Here is a 17350-nt window from a genome sequence, read left to right as displayed (position 1 = left end):
TCGTTGAATACTGTCACGTGTGTCTCTCTCTCAAAATTCTTAGAAAGAAAAAAAAATTGCACAGTTTCTCTCGAAATTTCTAAAATTTTAGAAATATTTTTTCCTGTCAATTGCATTTCGACAGCTCAGCGATCTTTAACCCGAGATTATGCCTGCTTCTGACGAATTTGAGGTTTCAACGAAAAATCTGTTGAAAGATTGTTGAGAAACAAAACGAGAAAAGAGTATACGTTTTAGAAGATTTTGGATAGGACGGAAGTTACGCCGAAGGTGGTATGGATCATTTTGTAATCGTTGAAGAATCTGTCGTGGCGCCATTGTGATCTGGAATGACAAAAACAACTTTCTCCCTTCATCCGGGACACATCGAATTTCGTTTTGGCCTCGTTCCAACCTCTGGAGGTCATTCACGAGAAAAAGACTAGGCAGCGACCTTTCTCAATAAGAATTCAATAACAGGCAAACAGTGGTTCTCTCGGTATCTTCTTTTTTCTTTATTGATCGGTCATTAATTTTAACGAATTATTATTATCTTAATTAATAATGGGATACCGAGAAGCAATTTCGAATTTTTCAAATAGCTCATAAATGTCATCATCCTCGCCGATAAAATAAAATAATGCAATGTCTCAATGGAAATTAGCTATTAAACATTTTAATACAATTTTGTATACAGATCTATAATTTTGTTCTTTTTGCTTCTGTCTCGCGACACAAGAGTCACTCGACCACCAAATTTACACGCAAATTATAATAATAATAATAATCGCGACGATTATCCGCATCTTCACAGACAATTAAGCAAGAAACTCGACGTTGCTAAATCCTATTATCGTGATACAATCCATACACTTCCATTCATCCATCCATCCATCTATCCATCCAGTATCCCATAAATAATTCTAAAATGATTCATGAATCGTAACGATTCGTATCAACTCGCATACGAGAAGCGTTTCGCTCGAGGACAAAACGAAATTCACGTGGAAACGGAAGAGAGGAGGCGCGTGCTCGCTGCTCACGATTCCCCCTCTACCATTCCCTTCGGTTGGTAAAGTGGAAGAAGAACGGCAACGTTTCTCGCGTAACGTTGGATACCGTAGCAGCACAATCGAGGAGAAGAAGAGTCGCTCGTCCGTCCTTTCGCCTGCGCGCCAACCACCGAGAGATGGTCCACGACAAAAGTCCACGTGATTGCTTTCACGCAGAAAACGGTACCGTTTCCTTCGCCACGGAATGCACCGCGAAACGTTTATTATACCCGGATTGCGTCACCGGCAGCTCGAGAGACGCGGCCATTCGTCTCGCGCCAACCTAACCTATGTTTTCCAAAGGGGATTTTCAAAGTTTTTACAAATTTCCATAACGAATTTTTCAACCGTGAAATTTTATCATCTTTACAATTCTCTTTAAAAAAAAAAAAAAAGAGAAAAGCCTCACTTCGGAAATGTCACCGTTTCTGCTTAACATCTTACCGCGTTTTATCCAAGCGAACCGTGCCAAGGATCGTAGTTAAAACCGCTCGATGGTTAATTAAAACGACATAAAAACATCTTTTTAATTAGGATCCCACAATCGGTTTTGACGCAATATATTCTTTTACTCTCGAGCACCTCGATTTTCCTCATCCTTCTACAACCATCGTCAAGTTACGTTACGGATCTTGCTCCACGGAGTTTGCCCGATCGTTAAGACAGTTTACACCGATTTGCGATTCGCTAATTGGACAACTCACCGTCGAATATCCCGCAGCGTTTGAATACGTTGGTTTGCCACGAGACAAATCGCGAATCCTCTCCATTAGAGAGAGGATTGTTTTCAAGCTCCCGTTACTCGAATAGAGTGCTCTTCTACGGATGAAATATGACGAATCTCTAGGAAATGGATATCGGTTGAACGCGATCTTCTCGATTTATTATCATTATTTGTGGTTTGAGGTGTTCGAAAAGAAAAAACGAAGTTGCTTTGCTTTCGTGTCGCGTCTTCCACGCGCGAAGGAACAAGTCGTCCAAACAATCATCCCATTGGACCTGGTTTCAAAAGTAATAGGAGGTTCCACGAGAGGCGAATTTGATGCAAGATACAAAAGAGTTTGGAATCCTTGTGAAAGTACATCATTCCGTTACCTAATCATTTTTTTTATGGTCTTCTTGTTTTTAAGGATAAAAGGAAAAAAAAAATAAAAAAAATAAAATAAAATGGACAAAGGATCGTTGGCAAAGACCCATTTGTACTGTAAAATAGAAAGTATCATTATTTCAGCATTAACATCCGATGTGCGATATAATAAAGAAAAAAAAAAAAAAAAAGAAACGAGGATCGATATGGATACGGATGTCAAACAATTACATCTCGTTTCTACAACGAACGTTTAAATTCTACCAATTCGAGGAATGAAAAGACTAAACCTTGACAAATTGAAAACGGATAAGTGTATATTTACTAAAAGATCGATAATCGATAAAAATATCCAGTTATCGTATCGAGTGATAATTCGATAATAATTCATTCTATTTATACATTTTATCTTCACGTGGAAAGAATTTCCAATCGAGCTCATTAGCATGCTCGCTTCTCGTTCTCTCGACGAGTAACGAACAACTGTTGGGTTCCCATTCTTTCGAGGATCGGCACCGCTCATCGTCCTTGAACCTTTCCCCCCCCCCCCGTTCAATTTTTCGAACGATCGCCCCTCTCTTTCTTTTCGATCAATTTTTCGAATTCGTCGAACCCTTTCGATAAAAGAAAAAAAGAAAAAGAAGAAACGAGAAAATTCTCCAAGCTCGTTGTAACAAGCGTTGTGTATGTCGATGATGCAATTACGCTGTGCGTAACACGGATGCCGCATCCTAATTGAGATGCCGATCGATGACTATCGCCGGCCGGTTGAATCGCGATCGAAGAAGGCAGAGATCGGTGACTCGAAAAGGAGTTGAAACTGGCCGATCGATAACGAGAAGAGGGCACGGACGATCGATGATGGAGAGAGAAAGAGAGAGAGAGAGAGAGAGAGAGAGAAGAGGAAAGGCAGAAAACGGGGATTACGTAAGCGGAAAGTAGCTTTTCGAATCGAGAGAGAGAGAGAGAGAGAGAGAGAGAGAGAGAGAGAGAGAGAGAGAGAGAGAGAGAGAGAAGAATATTTGGTGGATCGAGAAGAAACGGGGAAAAAAATTAGAAAAGTGGAAAGCTCGAAGTCAGATTTAGATTTTATCTGGCTCGTGGATGCCTCGAATACTTATGGATCTAAAGTTTATCTTCCAGCAGGATGATAAATAGAAAATGATTAAAACATGAGATTCGAAATTACGCATACGATTTATAAAATATAATCCTACGTATCTTTCTAACGTATCATAAATAACGAACGAACAATGGATCGTTATTTTTTTTTTCCCTAGCGCGATTAAATGATAATTAACGACGATAAACGTGATAAAATCACACGTTCTTCGATTTATCCCAACCGGGTAAATTTAAAACTGAAGACTCGAAGAAGACGACAAATAACACCGAGGAATAAACGAATAAATAAATAAATAAAATAAAATAAAATAAAATAAACGAAGCAAAGGGCAGAAGCTTGAGAGTACGAGAAAGAGAGGAGGAGGAAGAAAAGAAAGGAAGAAAGTGGAGGCGCGCAGAACGGAGGCAATGTCATCGAATTTACATAATGTGTCCTCTTTCTTCAATTACATACTCGGCGAGATATCGTTCGATATACACCAGAGAGACGCTCTGCTCGTCCGCCATCGGAGGATGGAAATAGCGTGGAAGAGAAAAAGAATGTAAAAAGATGTTTCGTTTCCTTTGTGCACGCCTTATTCGCTCTTTCGTGGAAAGGAATGAAACTTGAGATTTATCGCTTCCTTCGATTTTTAACCTCTTCGTCCTCTTGGGGAAGAGGCAACTTTATCGTACTCTTCTCGAAAATTTACAAATACTCGTCGAAACGTCGACCGAGGAACGTAAACAAAACAAAGGATCGAGTTTCAACGGACGACCGCCTCGCTATAACATTATCGGTACGCTCCACTTTCCATTTTGATTCCGCGCAGCACCTGGGACGCTCGCCGTCGATCGGGCAATCCAAAACGTGTGGAAACGAAAACGGCAGATGCGACGCTTTCCACTCGAACGATATCGATCGCGACCTCGAGAATTCGAGAACGAAAAAAGGAATAAACTCGAGGAGGGAAAAATTTAAGCGGGAAGAATCGAGAAGGAAAAAAATTCGACGAAACTTTAGGATAAGAAACGAGAAAAATCGAGAGAGAAAAAACAAAAAAAGAGGGAAAAATTTGAAAAAGGATTTAAGGAGTGTGAAAAAAGGAAAAAGATTCGATGAAATTCGAGGATAAGGAACGAGAAAAATCGAGAAGAAAAAAAAAGAAAAAAACTCGAGGAGGGAAAAATTTGGAAAAGGATTTAAGGAGCGGGAAAAATGGTGGGATCGGAGAGGGATGCGCGAGAGGTGGAAAGCGGAGAAGAAGAAAGGTAAGAGGCGCGCGGATCCCTTCCTCCCGGTCGAGAAGGTTGGAAGAAGAGAGCCGTTGGGAGGAGATCGGTGGTCGTAGCAGGCTCGCAGTGCATCGGCTGGTACATCGGCCGGCCGGACGTTCGACGTCGGACGCTTCACATCACCGGGACACACTGATGCAACGCGCGAGAAAATGCCGACCACGCTGCCCGCTCTGTGTAAGTGCGACGACCACGCGGATCTCGAATTTCGATCGTGTCTCTCCGCTCTGCTCCGCTCTCGTTCGATCGATACGAAACGGGAGCCGATTCGAGGCTGTGCCCCGCTTCGATCCTTCCTTTAACCCGGTCCGTTTTACCCGCGCAACAGGTAAGAGTTGTCCGTCCATCGATCGTGGTGGCGTGAAGAAAGAATATACGTCTCGAAACGCCAGTATCTCGACTCGCGCGGCAGTCTTTTTTCCATCGAGCGTTAGATCTACGCTCGATGCTCGCTTCGATCGATTCTCCTCGTTGTCCTCGATCGCGCAACGGTGGTGGACTCGCGTTCTTTCCCACTTTCCAGTTCCGAGTGTGTGCAGTTTGCGGTTTCGGATCCACAGATATGTATCGGATTTACAGGATCGAGTTTAGTTTTTACTCGCGAAAAACGTTAACGAGTTTGATCTAGATTCTCTTTTTTTGCTTTAAGCAAATATCTGTCCCTGTATCGGGATAAAAAAGGTATTCGTGAGAGTGCGATTGAAAGGAAAAGTGGAGAGGAAAGGGATATTGTGTGTAACGGTATATAATAATACGATGGATCTCAATTTATGATTGATTTTTCTTCTTCTTACGTTTCAATGATTATATACGTTATATCGATCATGTTGATGATGATTCTTCTTCCTTCGAGTCGTTTAATTATAAACGGTGTATTTTCAAGGGCAGTGGAAAAGTAGTTCATCGTAGGTGTTTACGACGAATAACGAAGAACGAATCTTCTTCCAGTTCATCAATTTTTTATCATTTTCGATCGATATTCTTCTTTCGTACAGAATTCGAAAATGACACGAAGCCTCGACGTGATCGTAAAACCATTGTTTCGATTCTATAAAAGTTCTTACGTGGGTGTGTGATTTATACTGGTTGGCATTCGGTTGCTGTATATATGTATATATACATATATATCATATATGTTATAAATTGGCGAAACAATCGATCTCTATACGATATACGAATTTTGAAATATTTGATTTATACACGATAACGTATAACGCGTTCCGATTTGCATCCCCGATTTTTTTCCACGTACATCGTACATCGGACGAACGAGTGAAATCTCTGATGATTCATAAATTCCACGAGACGGGGAACACGCAAATATATTCTCACGAGCCTATTCACAACGAAATTCTGTTACGATTGTACGAATGAACGGGGTATTCAATCGATCGGAAGTACGTAACACGCAGATCGTCACAATGGATTAGATAAAACAGAAATTGAAATTTTCGCTGTCGAAATTTCTCGTTACTTGAGAGAAATTCGATCGCCCCTCCTCCAAACATCGCGTTTAAAACTCGTTGATTAAACCGCTTTTGGTTAAGTTTTTAATTAACGAAAACTTATTTGAAAATTGATCGATAAATTTGATAAATCATTAACAATATTGTATAAACAAGTATATTTCGAGTTATGTTTAATTCTCGCCCAAGTGTAACTCATCAAATTCTACAATATCGAAAAATGAATATCACGAGAAGATTAAAAAAGCGGAAATACGTATATACATATATATATATACACGTAACGAGATATCTGTAATTAAAATAGCAAAACGAGTGACTTTTAAAACGTGAAAACGTAAGTAAACGTTCTGGTCTTTCACGATCCACGACTCCTCTCCTCTCCTCTCCTCGAAACCATCCAACCATGTTGACCTTTGTTGCGCTCATCTTTTTAATGCCAACATCGCTACCGCGAGCGGAGGATCTCTCTTTTTATCTCTCGAACAAAGATTCGCGTGGAATCCGTGCAATTTCGATCCCTCTAACGATAATTGCCCCTCCCACCGCGCGTGATCCCGTTATGTCGCATTCCCAATCACACCGCTCCGCGCTATACTTTTTTTTTAATCGGGTTACGCGGCGAGAAAGCGCCACGCTCTTGCGAGAGCCAGGCTAACATTCCATTCCGATATCATTTTCTCGATACGAGTGTCGAAAATCCGATCTCTCTACTCGAAATCGTCCAAAAATCTAACATCCCGCGAGATTCCCTTTAATCTCTTTGTTATTTTCGATAAATTTTTGGTTTTAAAATTTTCTTCGATTCGTTCGAGATTCGCATTAACTTCTTTTTCGAATTCTTTTCTTTATTCCTTATTAAATTTGGAATTTTTTTTTCTTACAAGATTTCTCGATACTTTTTTATCTATTAAAAATATCTTTCGTAACGTAACAGTTTATTCCATTTTTTTCGAAAAACGAATAATAATAATTAGTGACGAGTAATGACGAGGTGTATTTTTGTGTTCTATTCCATCTTCCTTAGGTTCGAGGTAGAGATCTTATTGTCGTTAGATGGCAGCATGTCGTTACATCTTAAATTATAGCCGGAGGACTTATAGGTTAGCGAGTAAAAATTTCGTCATTCGTGAGGATCCTTTCTTCGTAATGAAACAGAAGGAAACTGCTTGTTGCAGTAACCAGAGAGTGCGTCAGAGAAATTCAGTGTTGTCAGTTGGTGCAAATACGACGGTGACGAAATAAAAATATGGACGGAGAATAGAAATTAAGAATTAGCATGGAAAGAACAGAGATTGTTGAGGGAACGATGATGCTGTTTCCAAATTATCTTAAATTATTCTGAAATTTCTGAATTGTCAAAGTTGAAAAACGAAGATATGAATTTTGTGGCTTGACAAAGAACAATTGTAGAATTCTTTTCTCGTCAAAATCGAAGTAGGTTTGCTCGTCAAAATGTAATTTAACCTCGTTTTCGAATATCAAGTATCGATTAATTGATCGAGGCAAAGTATTGATGGAAGTGAACGCGTAATTTCAAATTTTGTAACGACTTTTCGTCAAATTTGATAATCGGATATTTCAACTTGTTTCGTGAAAGAAACGAACGAAAGAATCCTATAGTAAATCACGATCTTTTCATCGACTTGCCATTGATACCGAGACACCATAACCTGTTTCTCGAATAAATTAACCAACTCTGTGCTATTACACGGTTCTAATAAGGGAGACATTAAACAAAATAGGCTGTATTTTACGAAATCATTGATTTTAGAACCGATCGATAACCTGATCGATCGTTTTGATCGAGCAAGTGAGAAAATTACAGCGATTTGAATAATCTTCGATCGTTGGTCACGAGTGGAACGAACGATTAACACCGGTTAACGGCGAAAGTCGATCATCGAACGATGCTAACGAATCTTCCGCAATCGCAGACACTCGAGAAGAAATTTTAAAAAACCATTCGGATTTTTTCAACTTTTATTAACACGGATTGGCAAGTTTTTTTTTATTTTTATTTTTTTTGTAAATTAAAGTTAAGCAAGTTACTTTGTGTTAGAAAATTCAAATCACAAATATTTGTCACATAAATTTTTCATATATCTATTTTCTATTTTATTCTACACTAATTTTTTTTATATATTCAGTCACATTTTTAACGAAATAATAAATTATAATAAAAAGCAGTATCGTTTTCTAAAAGTTAAATCTCCTTTCTAAACGGGGGAAAAAAAATAATTTTGCCCAGTCATCTCCTATCATTCGAACGCGAATATGCTCGAGATGGAATAGCACTCGAGTGCAAACGAGCGTTCTATGCTCTCTGAACGAGTTATGCTCGTCCACTTTCGAACTTGATCGATCGATGGATCGATCACGCTATTATTTCGCTTTATTTTTGGTGATTTCTCGCGATTCGATATCGATCGGATGCGATCAAGGTGATGAATATGTGATGGATAGAAACGTCGCGCTTTCGTCCATTCGTTCGAAAATGGAATTGATGAAAAATGATAGGGTCGCATACACAGAGGAGATGAGAAGCTGGTTTATTGCTGCTGTCGTAAAAAGAGTGGGATAGAAACGGATAAAGAAAGTAGATAAAGAAGGGCGGAGAAATGGGTGGGAAAACGATTGCATTTACGTCGAAAAGCGTTAAGTATTCGCGCATGCGCGCGCGCGCGCGTGTGTGTGTATGCACGGCACTCCTGTTTGCACAGGTCTCGTGATGCTGGTCTTGTGCAACGTTCACGCCAGTCTTGAACATGAAATTCCAAGGAGGAGCTTCCTGTCACGAAGAGCCATCGATGGGACAAGGGGGAGGTATTGCGCTCGTTTCGCGTATTGGCGCGGACGCGTGTCCATTAACCATTAACAAGCAACGATCTCGTTTCAGGAAATACTTCGATCCGGAAGAAGAGGGCGCGTTCGACAGCTTTGGATCCGCTGGTGGCCAGTACAATCCTTATCAGGAGAAAACAGGTAGAGATTTCGACTTGTTCCATCTCTTTTCTTTTTTTTTTTTTCTTGTGCTCAAATTCCTCGAGTCGAGTCGAGTTTTAACGTGTCAATCTAGTCTGATTCCATCGATGGAATTAACTAAATAGAGATATACACGTTTATTAATTTTGAAAGTAACTCGGTAAAGTATGAACCAGTTGGAATAAAATGCATCGACCGCATTCGTTAGGATGTCACGTTTAAAAATTGTGCAATTTACGATTGAAAATTTTATTTTATTTTGAGACAAGCGAGTGTCGGCGGTAAAAGATTACATCGATCATTGGAATCGGTGTCAATTGTGTAATTAGTCGCGTGTAAAGAAGGAAAGATGAATAATATTACCGCCTTAGCAGGATTAACATTCTCTTTATCGATCCTTCGCCTCGAATTATTTGACGTTAAAAAAAAAAAAAAAAAGATGGACAAAAACGACGTTGAATGTAAATTAATCGTCGGCGTACGGAACAATGAAACCGACAAAGTGATTGTAAAAAGAATGAAGAATAAAATCTGAAGTTATAAAATGTTACGAGAAACGTTAATGAGAATTTTTTTTTCTTTTTTATTTTTTTTTAAACGGCGATTTATACGACTCGTTTTAACGAGAGATTCAATATTATTTTTCATATATTGGGATATATTGGGATATGAACGAAGAGAGAGATTCCTCCTTGACACTTTTACATTTCATTAATTAACCATTCTCGTAAAATCACTTTACACAAGATGGTTAACGATCCTGTTCCCTTGTTAACGATCCTACTATTCCGCCATCCGATTTTATTGTTTGCCAACTCGTCAATTATCGCGACGAACGACAGTGTTGCAAATTGATTTTCTTTTCCATTATATATTCCCCTTTCTCCGCCCAGAGAAACGGATCGTTCGTCAAATCTGCTCGGTCGGTAATACAAATGAGATGTTCGGAACGTTATCGACGATGGCGTGAAAGGAAAAATAGCGACAGAAGGAAATCACGTCTCCGGTCAAGTAAACGCATCCTTCTAAATGTCACAACGCGCTCGATTATCCTTTCGAGCGAGGTCCTTTTCGCTTGATCTTGACTCCTCCTCCTCCACCAATAGTGTTCACGTATCGCACGTCACGTGACTCTTTCTATCGCTCTTTCTAATCTAAAAACCAACGATCGTTTTTCCTTCTTTCTCTTTTTCTTCGTTTTATCGGTTTAACCGTTCGGATAATTCGACGTATTATATTCGTAATAAACGTAACATTTACAATCGTAATTCGAGATATACACCTTTCGTTCTCGATATGCAGGATGCATATCGTCCTCGATTATAGTTCCTAGCCTCAAAGTTCAAATCAAATGCTCACCTGATATTTATTTATTTAACGTGTTACGAGATTTCTGCGCCCATAATCGATAATCTTTATCCATACATTCACGATTGATCGACGGTTCTGCGTTGCTTTTCTTTCTTTCTTTCAGATTTGTCAGATATCAGGAGGAACGTGCCGGGAGAGCCAGGCATCGATTATCCGGCATACACGACGCTTCCTCAGACGGGATTCACGTGCGAGGGACGATCACGAGGTGAATGGAATTATATTTATTCATTAACCACGTTCAATCTCCACCTTCTTTCCATCCATATATATACGCAAGCATTTTTTTTTTAATTTTAAAATATAATTAAATATAATTACGGATGTTTGATGCGTCCTGAAAATATCACACACACGATTTAGATTTAATTAAAAATAAATTACGTGCGACGATATCGATGAAAATACGCAAATATTCGGCTCGGAGGTGGAAACGATGCGTCGAGTCCGTCTATCGTACGATTGATTACCATTGTTACACGTGTTTCACGCCGTTCCACGCGCGGCATCGATGTCAAGGATCGTTCTCACGCGGCCGGGGGAGGCACGTGCAGCGATTCACTCGATGTTCGGTTTTGCAATAGGTCACAACTCAGCGATTCGGTGAAACTTGTCGCAGAAAAAAATCCCGCGAAAATGTTTGCCCGCGTACTTTCCACCTGGAAAGGCAAATATCTCGAAAGGTAACGTGTTTATCTTCGACTCGGCGGCCGAGTGCCTCGATGAATCTTCGTCTCTTTTCTCTCGCGAAAACGAGCGAGTCGATTCGAATACAATGTTTCAAGAGATTCGACAAACGAATTGTTATACGAATCTGAATATCGGATAGAAAATTACGAGTAAAAATTGCGCTCGGTTCGTACTCGATTTTCTTCGAAACTAAGATTATCAAGACTTTATAACCTTAAAACATATTTACGCGTAGACGAAAAATCAAAGAGACGAAGATAATGGCCGCCTTTTCTGTATAAGCGTAAGACATAAGTGAAACTTATACTATCGTTCAGATTCTAGGAAATAATTCTCCCTTCTATCAAAAGTATCCAACGAATTTTGGCAAGGATCGACTGTCCAAGAAATATTTAAAGATACGCAGACGCTCATAGAGTTATTCGTATTAAGTGTGCAAATAAGTTGCTTCTCTTTTTCCTTCTAAATTCAAGATTTTATTACATAAATCAAGTACAAAGTTACTCAATTGTTTCCCAATTTTTCTGGATCGAATTTTCGTCGAGCGATTCCTTCGACTCGTCGTTATAGAACTTTCTCGATGCACCCGAACGATCGTCGTCTTCCAAATTAAAATTTCCGGCTTTAAATCTTCGCTATGACTTTTCGCATGTTCCGTAAGATACAGCGTTCTCTCCCAGTGCCGCGCACAAACCGTTTCAATAGCTTCAACAGTTGATCTCCTAAGCCAGAACGCAAAGAGTAAACAGCGACGCGAACGACGCTTCTCGTACGCCATTTCCCTTGAAATCGTCGCACAAGACTGAAAACTTTTAGAGCGCTCGTCGCGACTCCTCTTAAAAACAGAAGAACGCTGTTTCAGATGGCGCCACGAACAAGAAATAATTACTTATTTGCACGTAATATAATATATACGCATATATGTATATACATCGATTCCAGGGCAAAAATATAAATTCCTCTTTTAGAATAAATAACGATTTATTTTTCGCAATTTCGTCTTCACGTGAGAACAATAACGGTTTTGTCCACTTTGACGACGACGTATTATATTCGTATAAATGGGGTTGGGGAGATATTTGAACGAGTTTCAAAAGGCGGAGAAAAGTTGATGCTCGTGGTAGCGTAGTTACGCGCATAGTTTCTTCATTGTGCAATATATCTGCCGGCAACGTTGTGTACAGATTGTCAAGAGATCGGCGGAGAAACAACGTAATATCGGCGAAAGCGGGCAACCGACAATGGGATAAAAGGCCAGTAATCGGATAATTCGAACGAATCCCGGGACGAAGCGATCTATGTTCGCGAAGCTCGGCATTCTGTTATTCTTGGGATGAGTGCAAATCGTTCGACATTTTAGGGTCGGTGAAAAAAGTAATTGGATGGAATTTGAGTAGATCCTTAACTCGGACGAATTTAAAAAATTTCTCGTTTATTCTTCGAATATTCTATCATATTTTATTACAATGAAAAATGAACGAAAAAGTCTAATTTTTTAAAAAAGGAATTTTAAAAGATTTGCATCGATTCAACTCGATTCACAATCCGGTCGTATCCGAAAGTGAAAAAGAAGAAAAAAACATTGCTAGAAATTCGATCCATTTGATTCTCTTCAAAGCTAAGCTCCTCGTTTACTTTCAGCGTTCTGCCAACGTTCCAACCTGCCACGTATATCCCAGTTGATGGGAAAGTGATGGTTTCACGAGCACGAAAATGAATCATTTCTCCATAATCTATCCTCGTCCGTTGAAGTTAAATTTTCTTCTATCTATATCTTTTCTTTATCCCCTTTAACAACAGATCGACCATTTCTCGTATCCTTTCATATCGACACGAATCGCGGCGAGCGTATTCGAATGAAATCGATCGAAATGTCCAAGTCCACTCCTCTCTTCGCGGAAGAAATCGGTCGCTATTAGATAATTCGAAAGGAGAGAAGAGGCGTATACGACGTGGAACGACTCCTCGTGTTCTTTACGTAACGAACGTAAACATCGCTCGTTCCATCGTTATTTTAATTAAAAACAGGGGAACGAAAGAACGCGTTCGGTCATAAAAAAAAAAAAGATTGACCAATTTTAACCGTTTGTACTCGTATATCGCCATCCTACGTTTTATCATCATAAATATATATATATATATATATATATATATTTAGTATTATGTTTTAACTCTCGTTACGATGTTTTCCTTTATATATATATATACAGATTTTCACCGATCAAGGGATTGAGATGCAGCATAAAATTTATGCATTTTTCAAAAACTGTTTTCATTTTGATCGAACGACGAAGAAAAAGATTGATTGGTAGCCTTTTTAAATATAAATACGAGCGCAAAGGGGTAACTCGATAGTGTTAAAATTTCTCAATATTTCCAAAAATCAACCCCTTTTCCAACGGATAGATAAATAGATAAAAAAACTTGGTTCCCAGGTTACTACGCGGACGAGGTGGCGGGATGCCAGGTGTTCCACGTGTGCCACGACGTATTGGTCTCCTCGTTCCTGTGCCCGATAGGCTCGACGTTCAGTCAAAAGTTGCTCACCTGCGACTGGTGGACCAAAGTCGACTGTTCGTCGAGCGGCAAATACGTGGACGTGAACAGGGACAGCTACCAGCAGGACGACGACGAGATGATCCGGAACGCGTACGCCATGATGAGCCTTCGCTCGGGGACAGACGTGACCAAGGACGGCCTGGTCGATCCGGATCGAACCATCGTCGACTACCAGAGAGCGAGGATACCCGACTACTCCCCCCCGCCTGTCGACTCCTCCCTCAACGATCTTCGAACCGACCCAGACCCCGACCACCGCAAACCCTCCTCCTTCAGCCGAGACTTCCTTCCTCCTTACCGCCTCCTCCTCAAGGACGGCAGATCGAATCGAGGCCGCCAAGAGAAATTCTCTTCAACCAGGCCTCTCGACTCGCCCATCGTTCGAGTGCACAAGATCGACTCTGTGCCCGGATACGAGCACAGAGGAGGCAAACGATTCGAGGAAGAAGCGAGCCGTCGAAACCTCGACTTCCCGCTCGACCAGTTCCAACCGTCTTACGCGCCCACAGTGCCGACCGTGACCACAACGACCAGACGATTCTACTCGCCCACCGTGCCAACCACTTCCCTCAGACCACCCTCCTCCACCCTCGCGTACAACAGGCTCGACCAGGCGATAGACAGCTCGGATTATCACTCGGCCCAGAGCAGGGCGAACACACCGCCTGCCCTCCTTCCTCCTTCGAGGAGGAAAGTCACGGCCAGGGAGGAGGAGAGTTACGATTACGAGTTTCGGCTGCTCGATCACGGCAACGGAACGGACGGGTTGGAGGACGAGTTCGAGACGAGGGGGAGCATCGGTCTGGGGCAGGCGTTGCGCCACTCGTTCAGAGGGATCTCGGTGCAACGGCAGGATCCGACGGCCGGGCACGGAACGAAGGATGGGGGGAAGTTTGTCGAGGAAGAGGACACGGGATACCAGGCGTCGACCAGGCGGGAGGAGGCGATCGAGGAGCGGGGAGGATACCAAAGAAGTCGTGAGAACGATTCCCTTCGACCTTCGACCACCACCCCCCCCTCGGTGGTCGTGGAGAGCGTCATAAAGGCAACCACGAATCTTCCCACGAACGAGTCCAACGTTTCTTCCGAATTTCGAATAAACGTGCCGGATTTCTCCTCCTCCTCGTCGACCCTCGACGACGAATTCTACCCGACCACCACCACCGAGCTCGGCCTCGTCCGCAATTATTCGGTGGACGAGAAGGAATCGGAAGGAACGACGAGCAGTGACGGGATTGTATCCAATTACCAGGCAACCACCAAGCCCCTGCTGTCCTCCCTTGTGTTGTTCCCTCGCCAGGATCGATCGGAGGAGGCCCCTTCGTCGAGGGAGGAGGAGGAGGAGGAGGATTCGATCGAGTTCGAGACGCCATCGTTCGAATCCTCTACGCAGCCGACCACCACGGCGAGCGAGGGAGCGGAGGATGATTACAACGAGGACGCGTCGAACAGCGTCGTCACCGTGGAAAAGAAGGAGAGGATCGAGGAAACCGTTGCAGAGAGCAACAATAACTCGCCTTATCTACGGCCGACTCTGGACAAGCGCGAACAGGTAGCGCCCCAGGGGAAGGGGAACTCGAGCGAGTTGGAGACGATCGAATCCGTGAATCGATCGAACGATTCCACCGACGGAAGCAGGACCACGAAGGCCGCGATAAGCCTTCAACGATTGATGTCCGAGCTGTTGAAGCTCGACCGGATCCCTCGACCGTTCTCCTTCTCCTTCGACCTTGAACAACAACAACAACAACAACAGCAACAACAACAACAACCGCAACAACCGCAACAACAACAACAGCAACAACAACAACAACAACAACCGCAACAACCGCAACAACAACCGCAACAACAACAACAACCGCAACAACAACAACCGCAACAACAACAAGAGCAACAAGAACAACAACAAGAACAACCGCAACAACAACAAGAGCAACAAGAACAGCAACAAGAACAACAACAAGAACAACAGCAGCATCAACTACAACAACAACAAAAACAGCAGCAGCAAGAACAGCAAGAAGAGGAGCTGAGCGCTCGCACGCGAATTCTGTACGACATTCTGTCCGCCACGTCCTCTCGAGCCACGGGAAAGTCGAACGGGGGGGGAGAGAGTTGGACGGAGTCGGCGATCGGCCGATCGAAAGGGGAGATTCTGGAGCGGTTGGAGAATTTGAGGGAGCCGCTCTACGCGGGGAACGGCGGCCCCTCGATCTTCGATCTTCCCTGGGAGGAGAGGGCGATCGATTTCCTCGATGGAACGGAGGAGGCCACCACTTCCTCCTCGACCGAGACCACGACCACGACGACCACGACGACCACGACGACCACGAAGGGAACGGACGAGGAGAAGACGGTGGTGAAGACGGAGTTCGTACCGTCGTTAGGCTTCTCCTTGAACACCGACGAGGGGAGGGAGGAGTACGTGGAGGCCGTTTTGGGGGGTTTGATCGAGCCACGGCCGACTGGGAGCGGGAAGGAGGAGGAGGAGGAGAAGGCGATTTTGGAGAGATCGTTTCGGAGGAAGAACGAAACTTTGGAGGGGAAGATGTAAGGAGGGGGATGGTTTCTCTCTAGCGATTTAAAATTAACCCTTTGCACTCCTGCTGTGTTGTTATCCATCGTTATACATATATTTATTACGAACACTTATTACGAACTCTTGTTACGATGTTTTCTTTTATTTTCTGCTTAAATGTGTGTGTGTGTATATATATAAAATAAAATAAATATATATATGGATTTTCACCGATCAAGGGATTGAGATGCGGATAAAATTAATTTTGTATCTGTCAAATCTTTTTTTAGTAAAAAAAAAAAAAAAAACTTTCATTTTGATGTTGAATGTGAAAAAAAATTTTCGAAATTGATTGACGGTAACATTCTGAAATATAAATGACGAGCGCAAAGGGTTAAAACTTTTTAGAATTTAAAAACGAGATCTGTGATGCGATGCCGTTTTTTCTTTCTTCCCCCCCCTCCCCCTCCCCCTCCCCCCTCTCTTTTATCCCTCTTTCATCCTCGATCGAGCGAATTTGAGATCGCGCGTGAAAAATCGATAATAAAACCTGTCCTCCTTCCTCCCTCGAGATCGAAAATAAGTTGACAAGAAAGGGAAGAAGAGGTTGCATCGATTAACTTTTCATTCGAGGATACTCTCGAGAAAAACTAACGCTACGTACAGTATATATATATATATATATATATATATATATATATATATATATAGTATATAAATTACTCGTAATATTTCCCTTTTAAGGCTTTAAGACGAAATACTATTGTAACTACTGTGTATAGAACGGATATATATCGTGACCGATCGAGAATAATTGAATTCGATTGGAAACCGAACGTGTCGCTGCTCGCCGTTTCTAAACTAACCCGATCGAACGACGAGGAAATAGGAGGGTTTCGAAAAACTTTATCCTATTAGATGCGATTACGAATATTGTAATATATATCGAAGAATTGTGTAACTTTATGTAACAACGACGCGTACACGCATACGTTTCGACGATTTTTAAATACACACATTTCCTTTCGAAATTGCGAAAAATCCTTCGTTTCGTTTCATTCGACCCATCCATTCCCACCGAGCTTCGAGATCTCGATACAACTCTCGAGAATGCGATGAATACTTCTCCGCGTACCGCATTGGATATCGTTTGTTCGCCATGACAACATCGATACATCAAGCCACGCTCGTGACTCGTTGCCCGTTTAATCGATTCACGACAAAGTGCAAAAGTTTTAGGTTA

General features: G+C 42.0%; 1 protein-coding gene across 4 annotated transcripts; it reads left to right on the top strand.

The window, feature by feature from the left end:
* The first annotated feature begins 1090 nt into the window (after window positions 1-1090).
* LOC105736127 (uncharacterized) lies at window positions 1091-17148 on the top strand. 4 transcript variants are annotated; one of them, XM_086906355.1, is made up of 5 exons: window positions 1091-1214; window positions 8708-8810; window positions 8884-8969; window positions 10444-10548; window positions 13466-17148. In XM_086906355.1, exons 1-5 carry the CDS (start codon window positions 1169-1171, stop codon window positions 16141-16143), a joined length of 3018 nt encoding a protein of 1005 aa, XP_086762481.1. In that variant the 5' UTR covers window positions 1091-1168; the 3' UTR covers window positions 16144-17148. The 4 variants fall into 4 exon arrangements, with proteins under 4 accessions (XP_086762481.1, XP_086762485.1, XP_086762497.1 ...); XM_086906359.1 differs by lacking the exon at window positions 1091-1214 and adding an exon at window positions 3233-4695; XM_086906371.1 differs by lacking the exon at window positions 1091-1214 and adding an exon at window positions 4857-5199.
* The last annotated feature ends 202 nt before the right edge of the window (window positions 17149-17350 follow it).

Source organism: Apis florea, unplaced genomic scaffold (genome assembly GCF_048593485.1).
Source record: "Apis florea isolate Af1SG1 unplaced genomic scaffold, ASM4859348v1 contig_1615_pilon, whole genome shotgun sequence".
NCBI lineage: Eukaryota > Metazoa > Arthropoda > Insecta > Hymenoptera > Apidae > Apis > Apis florea.
This window is presented reverse-complemented; position numbering and strand designations above follow the sequence as displayed.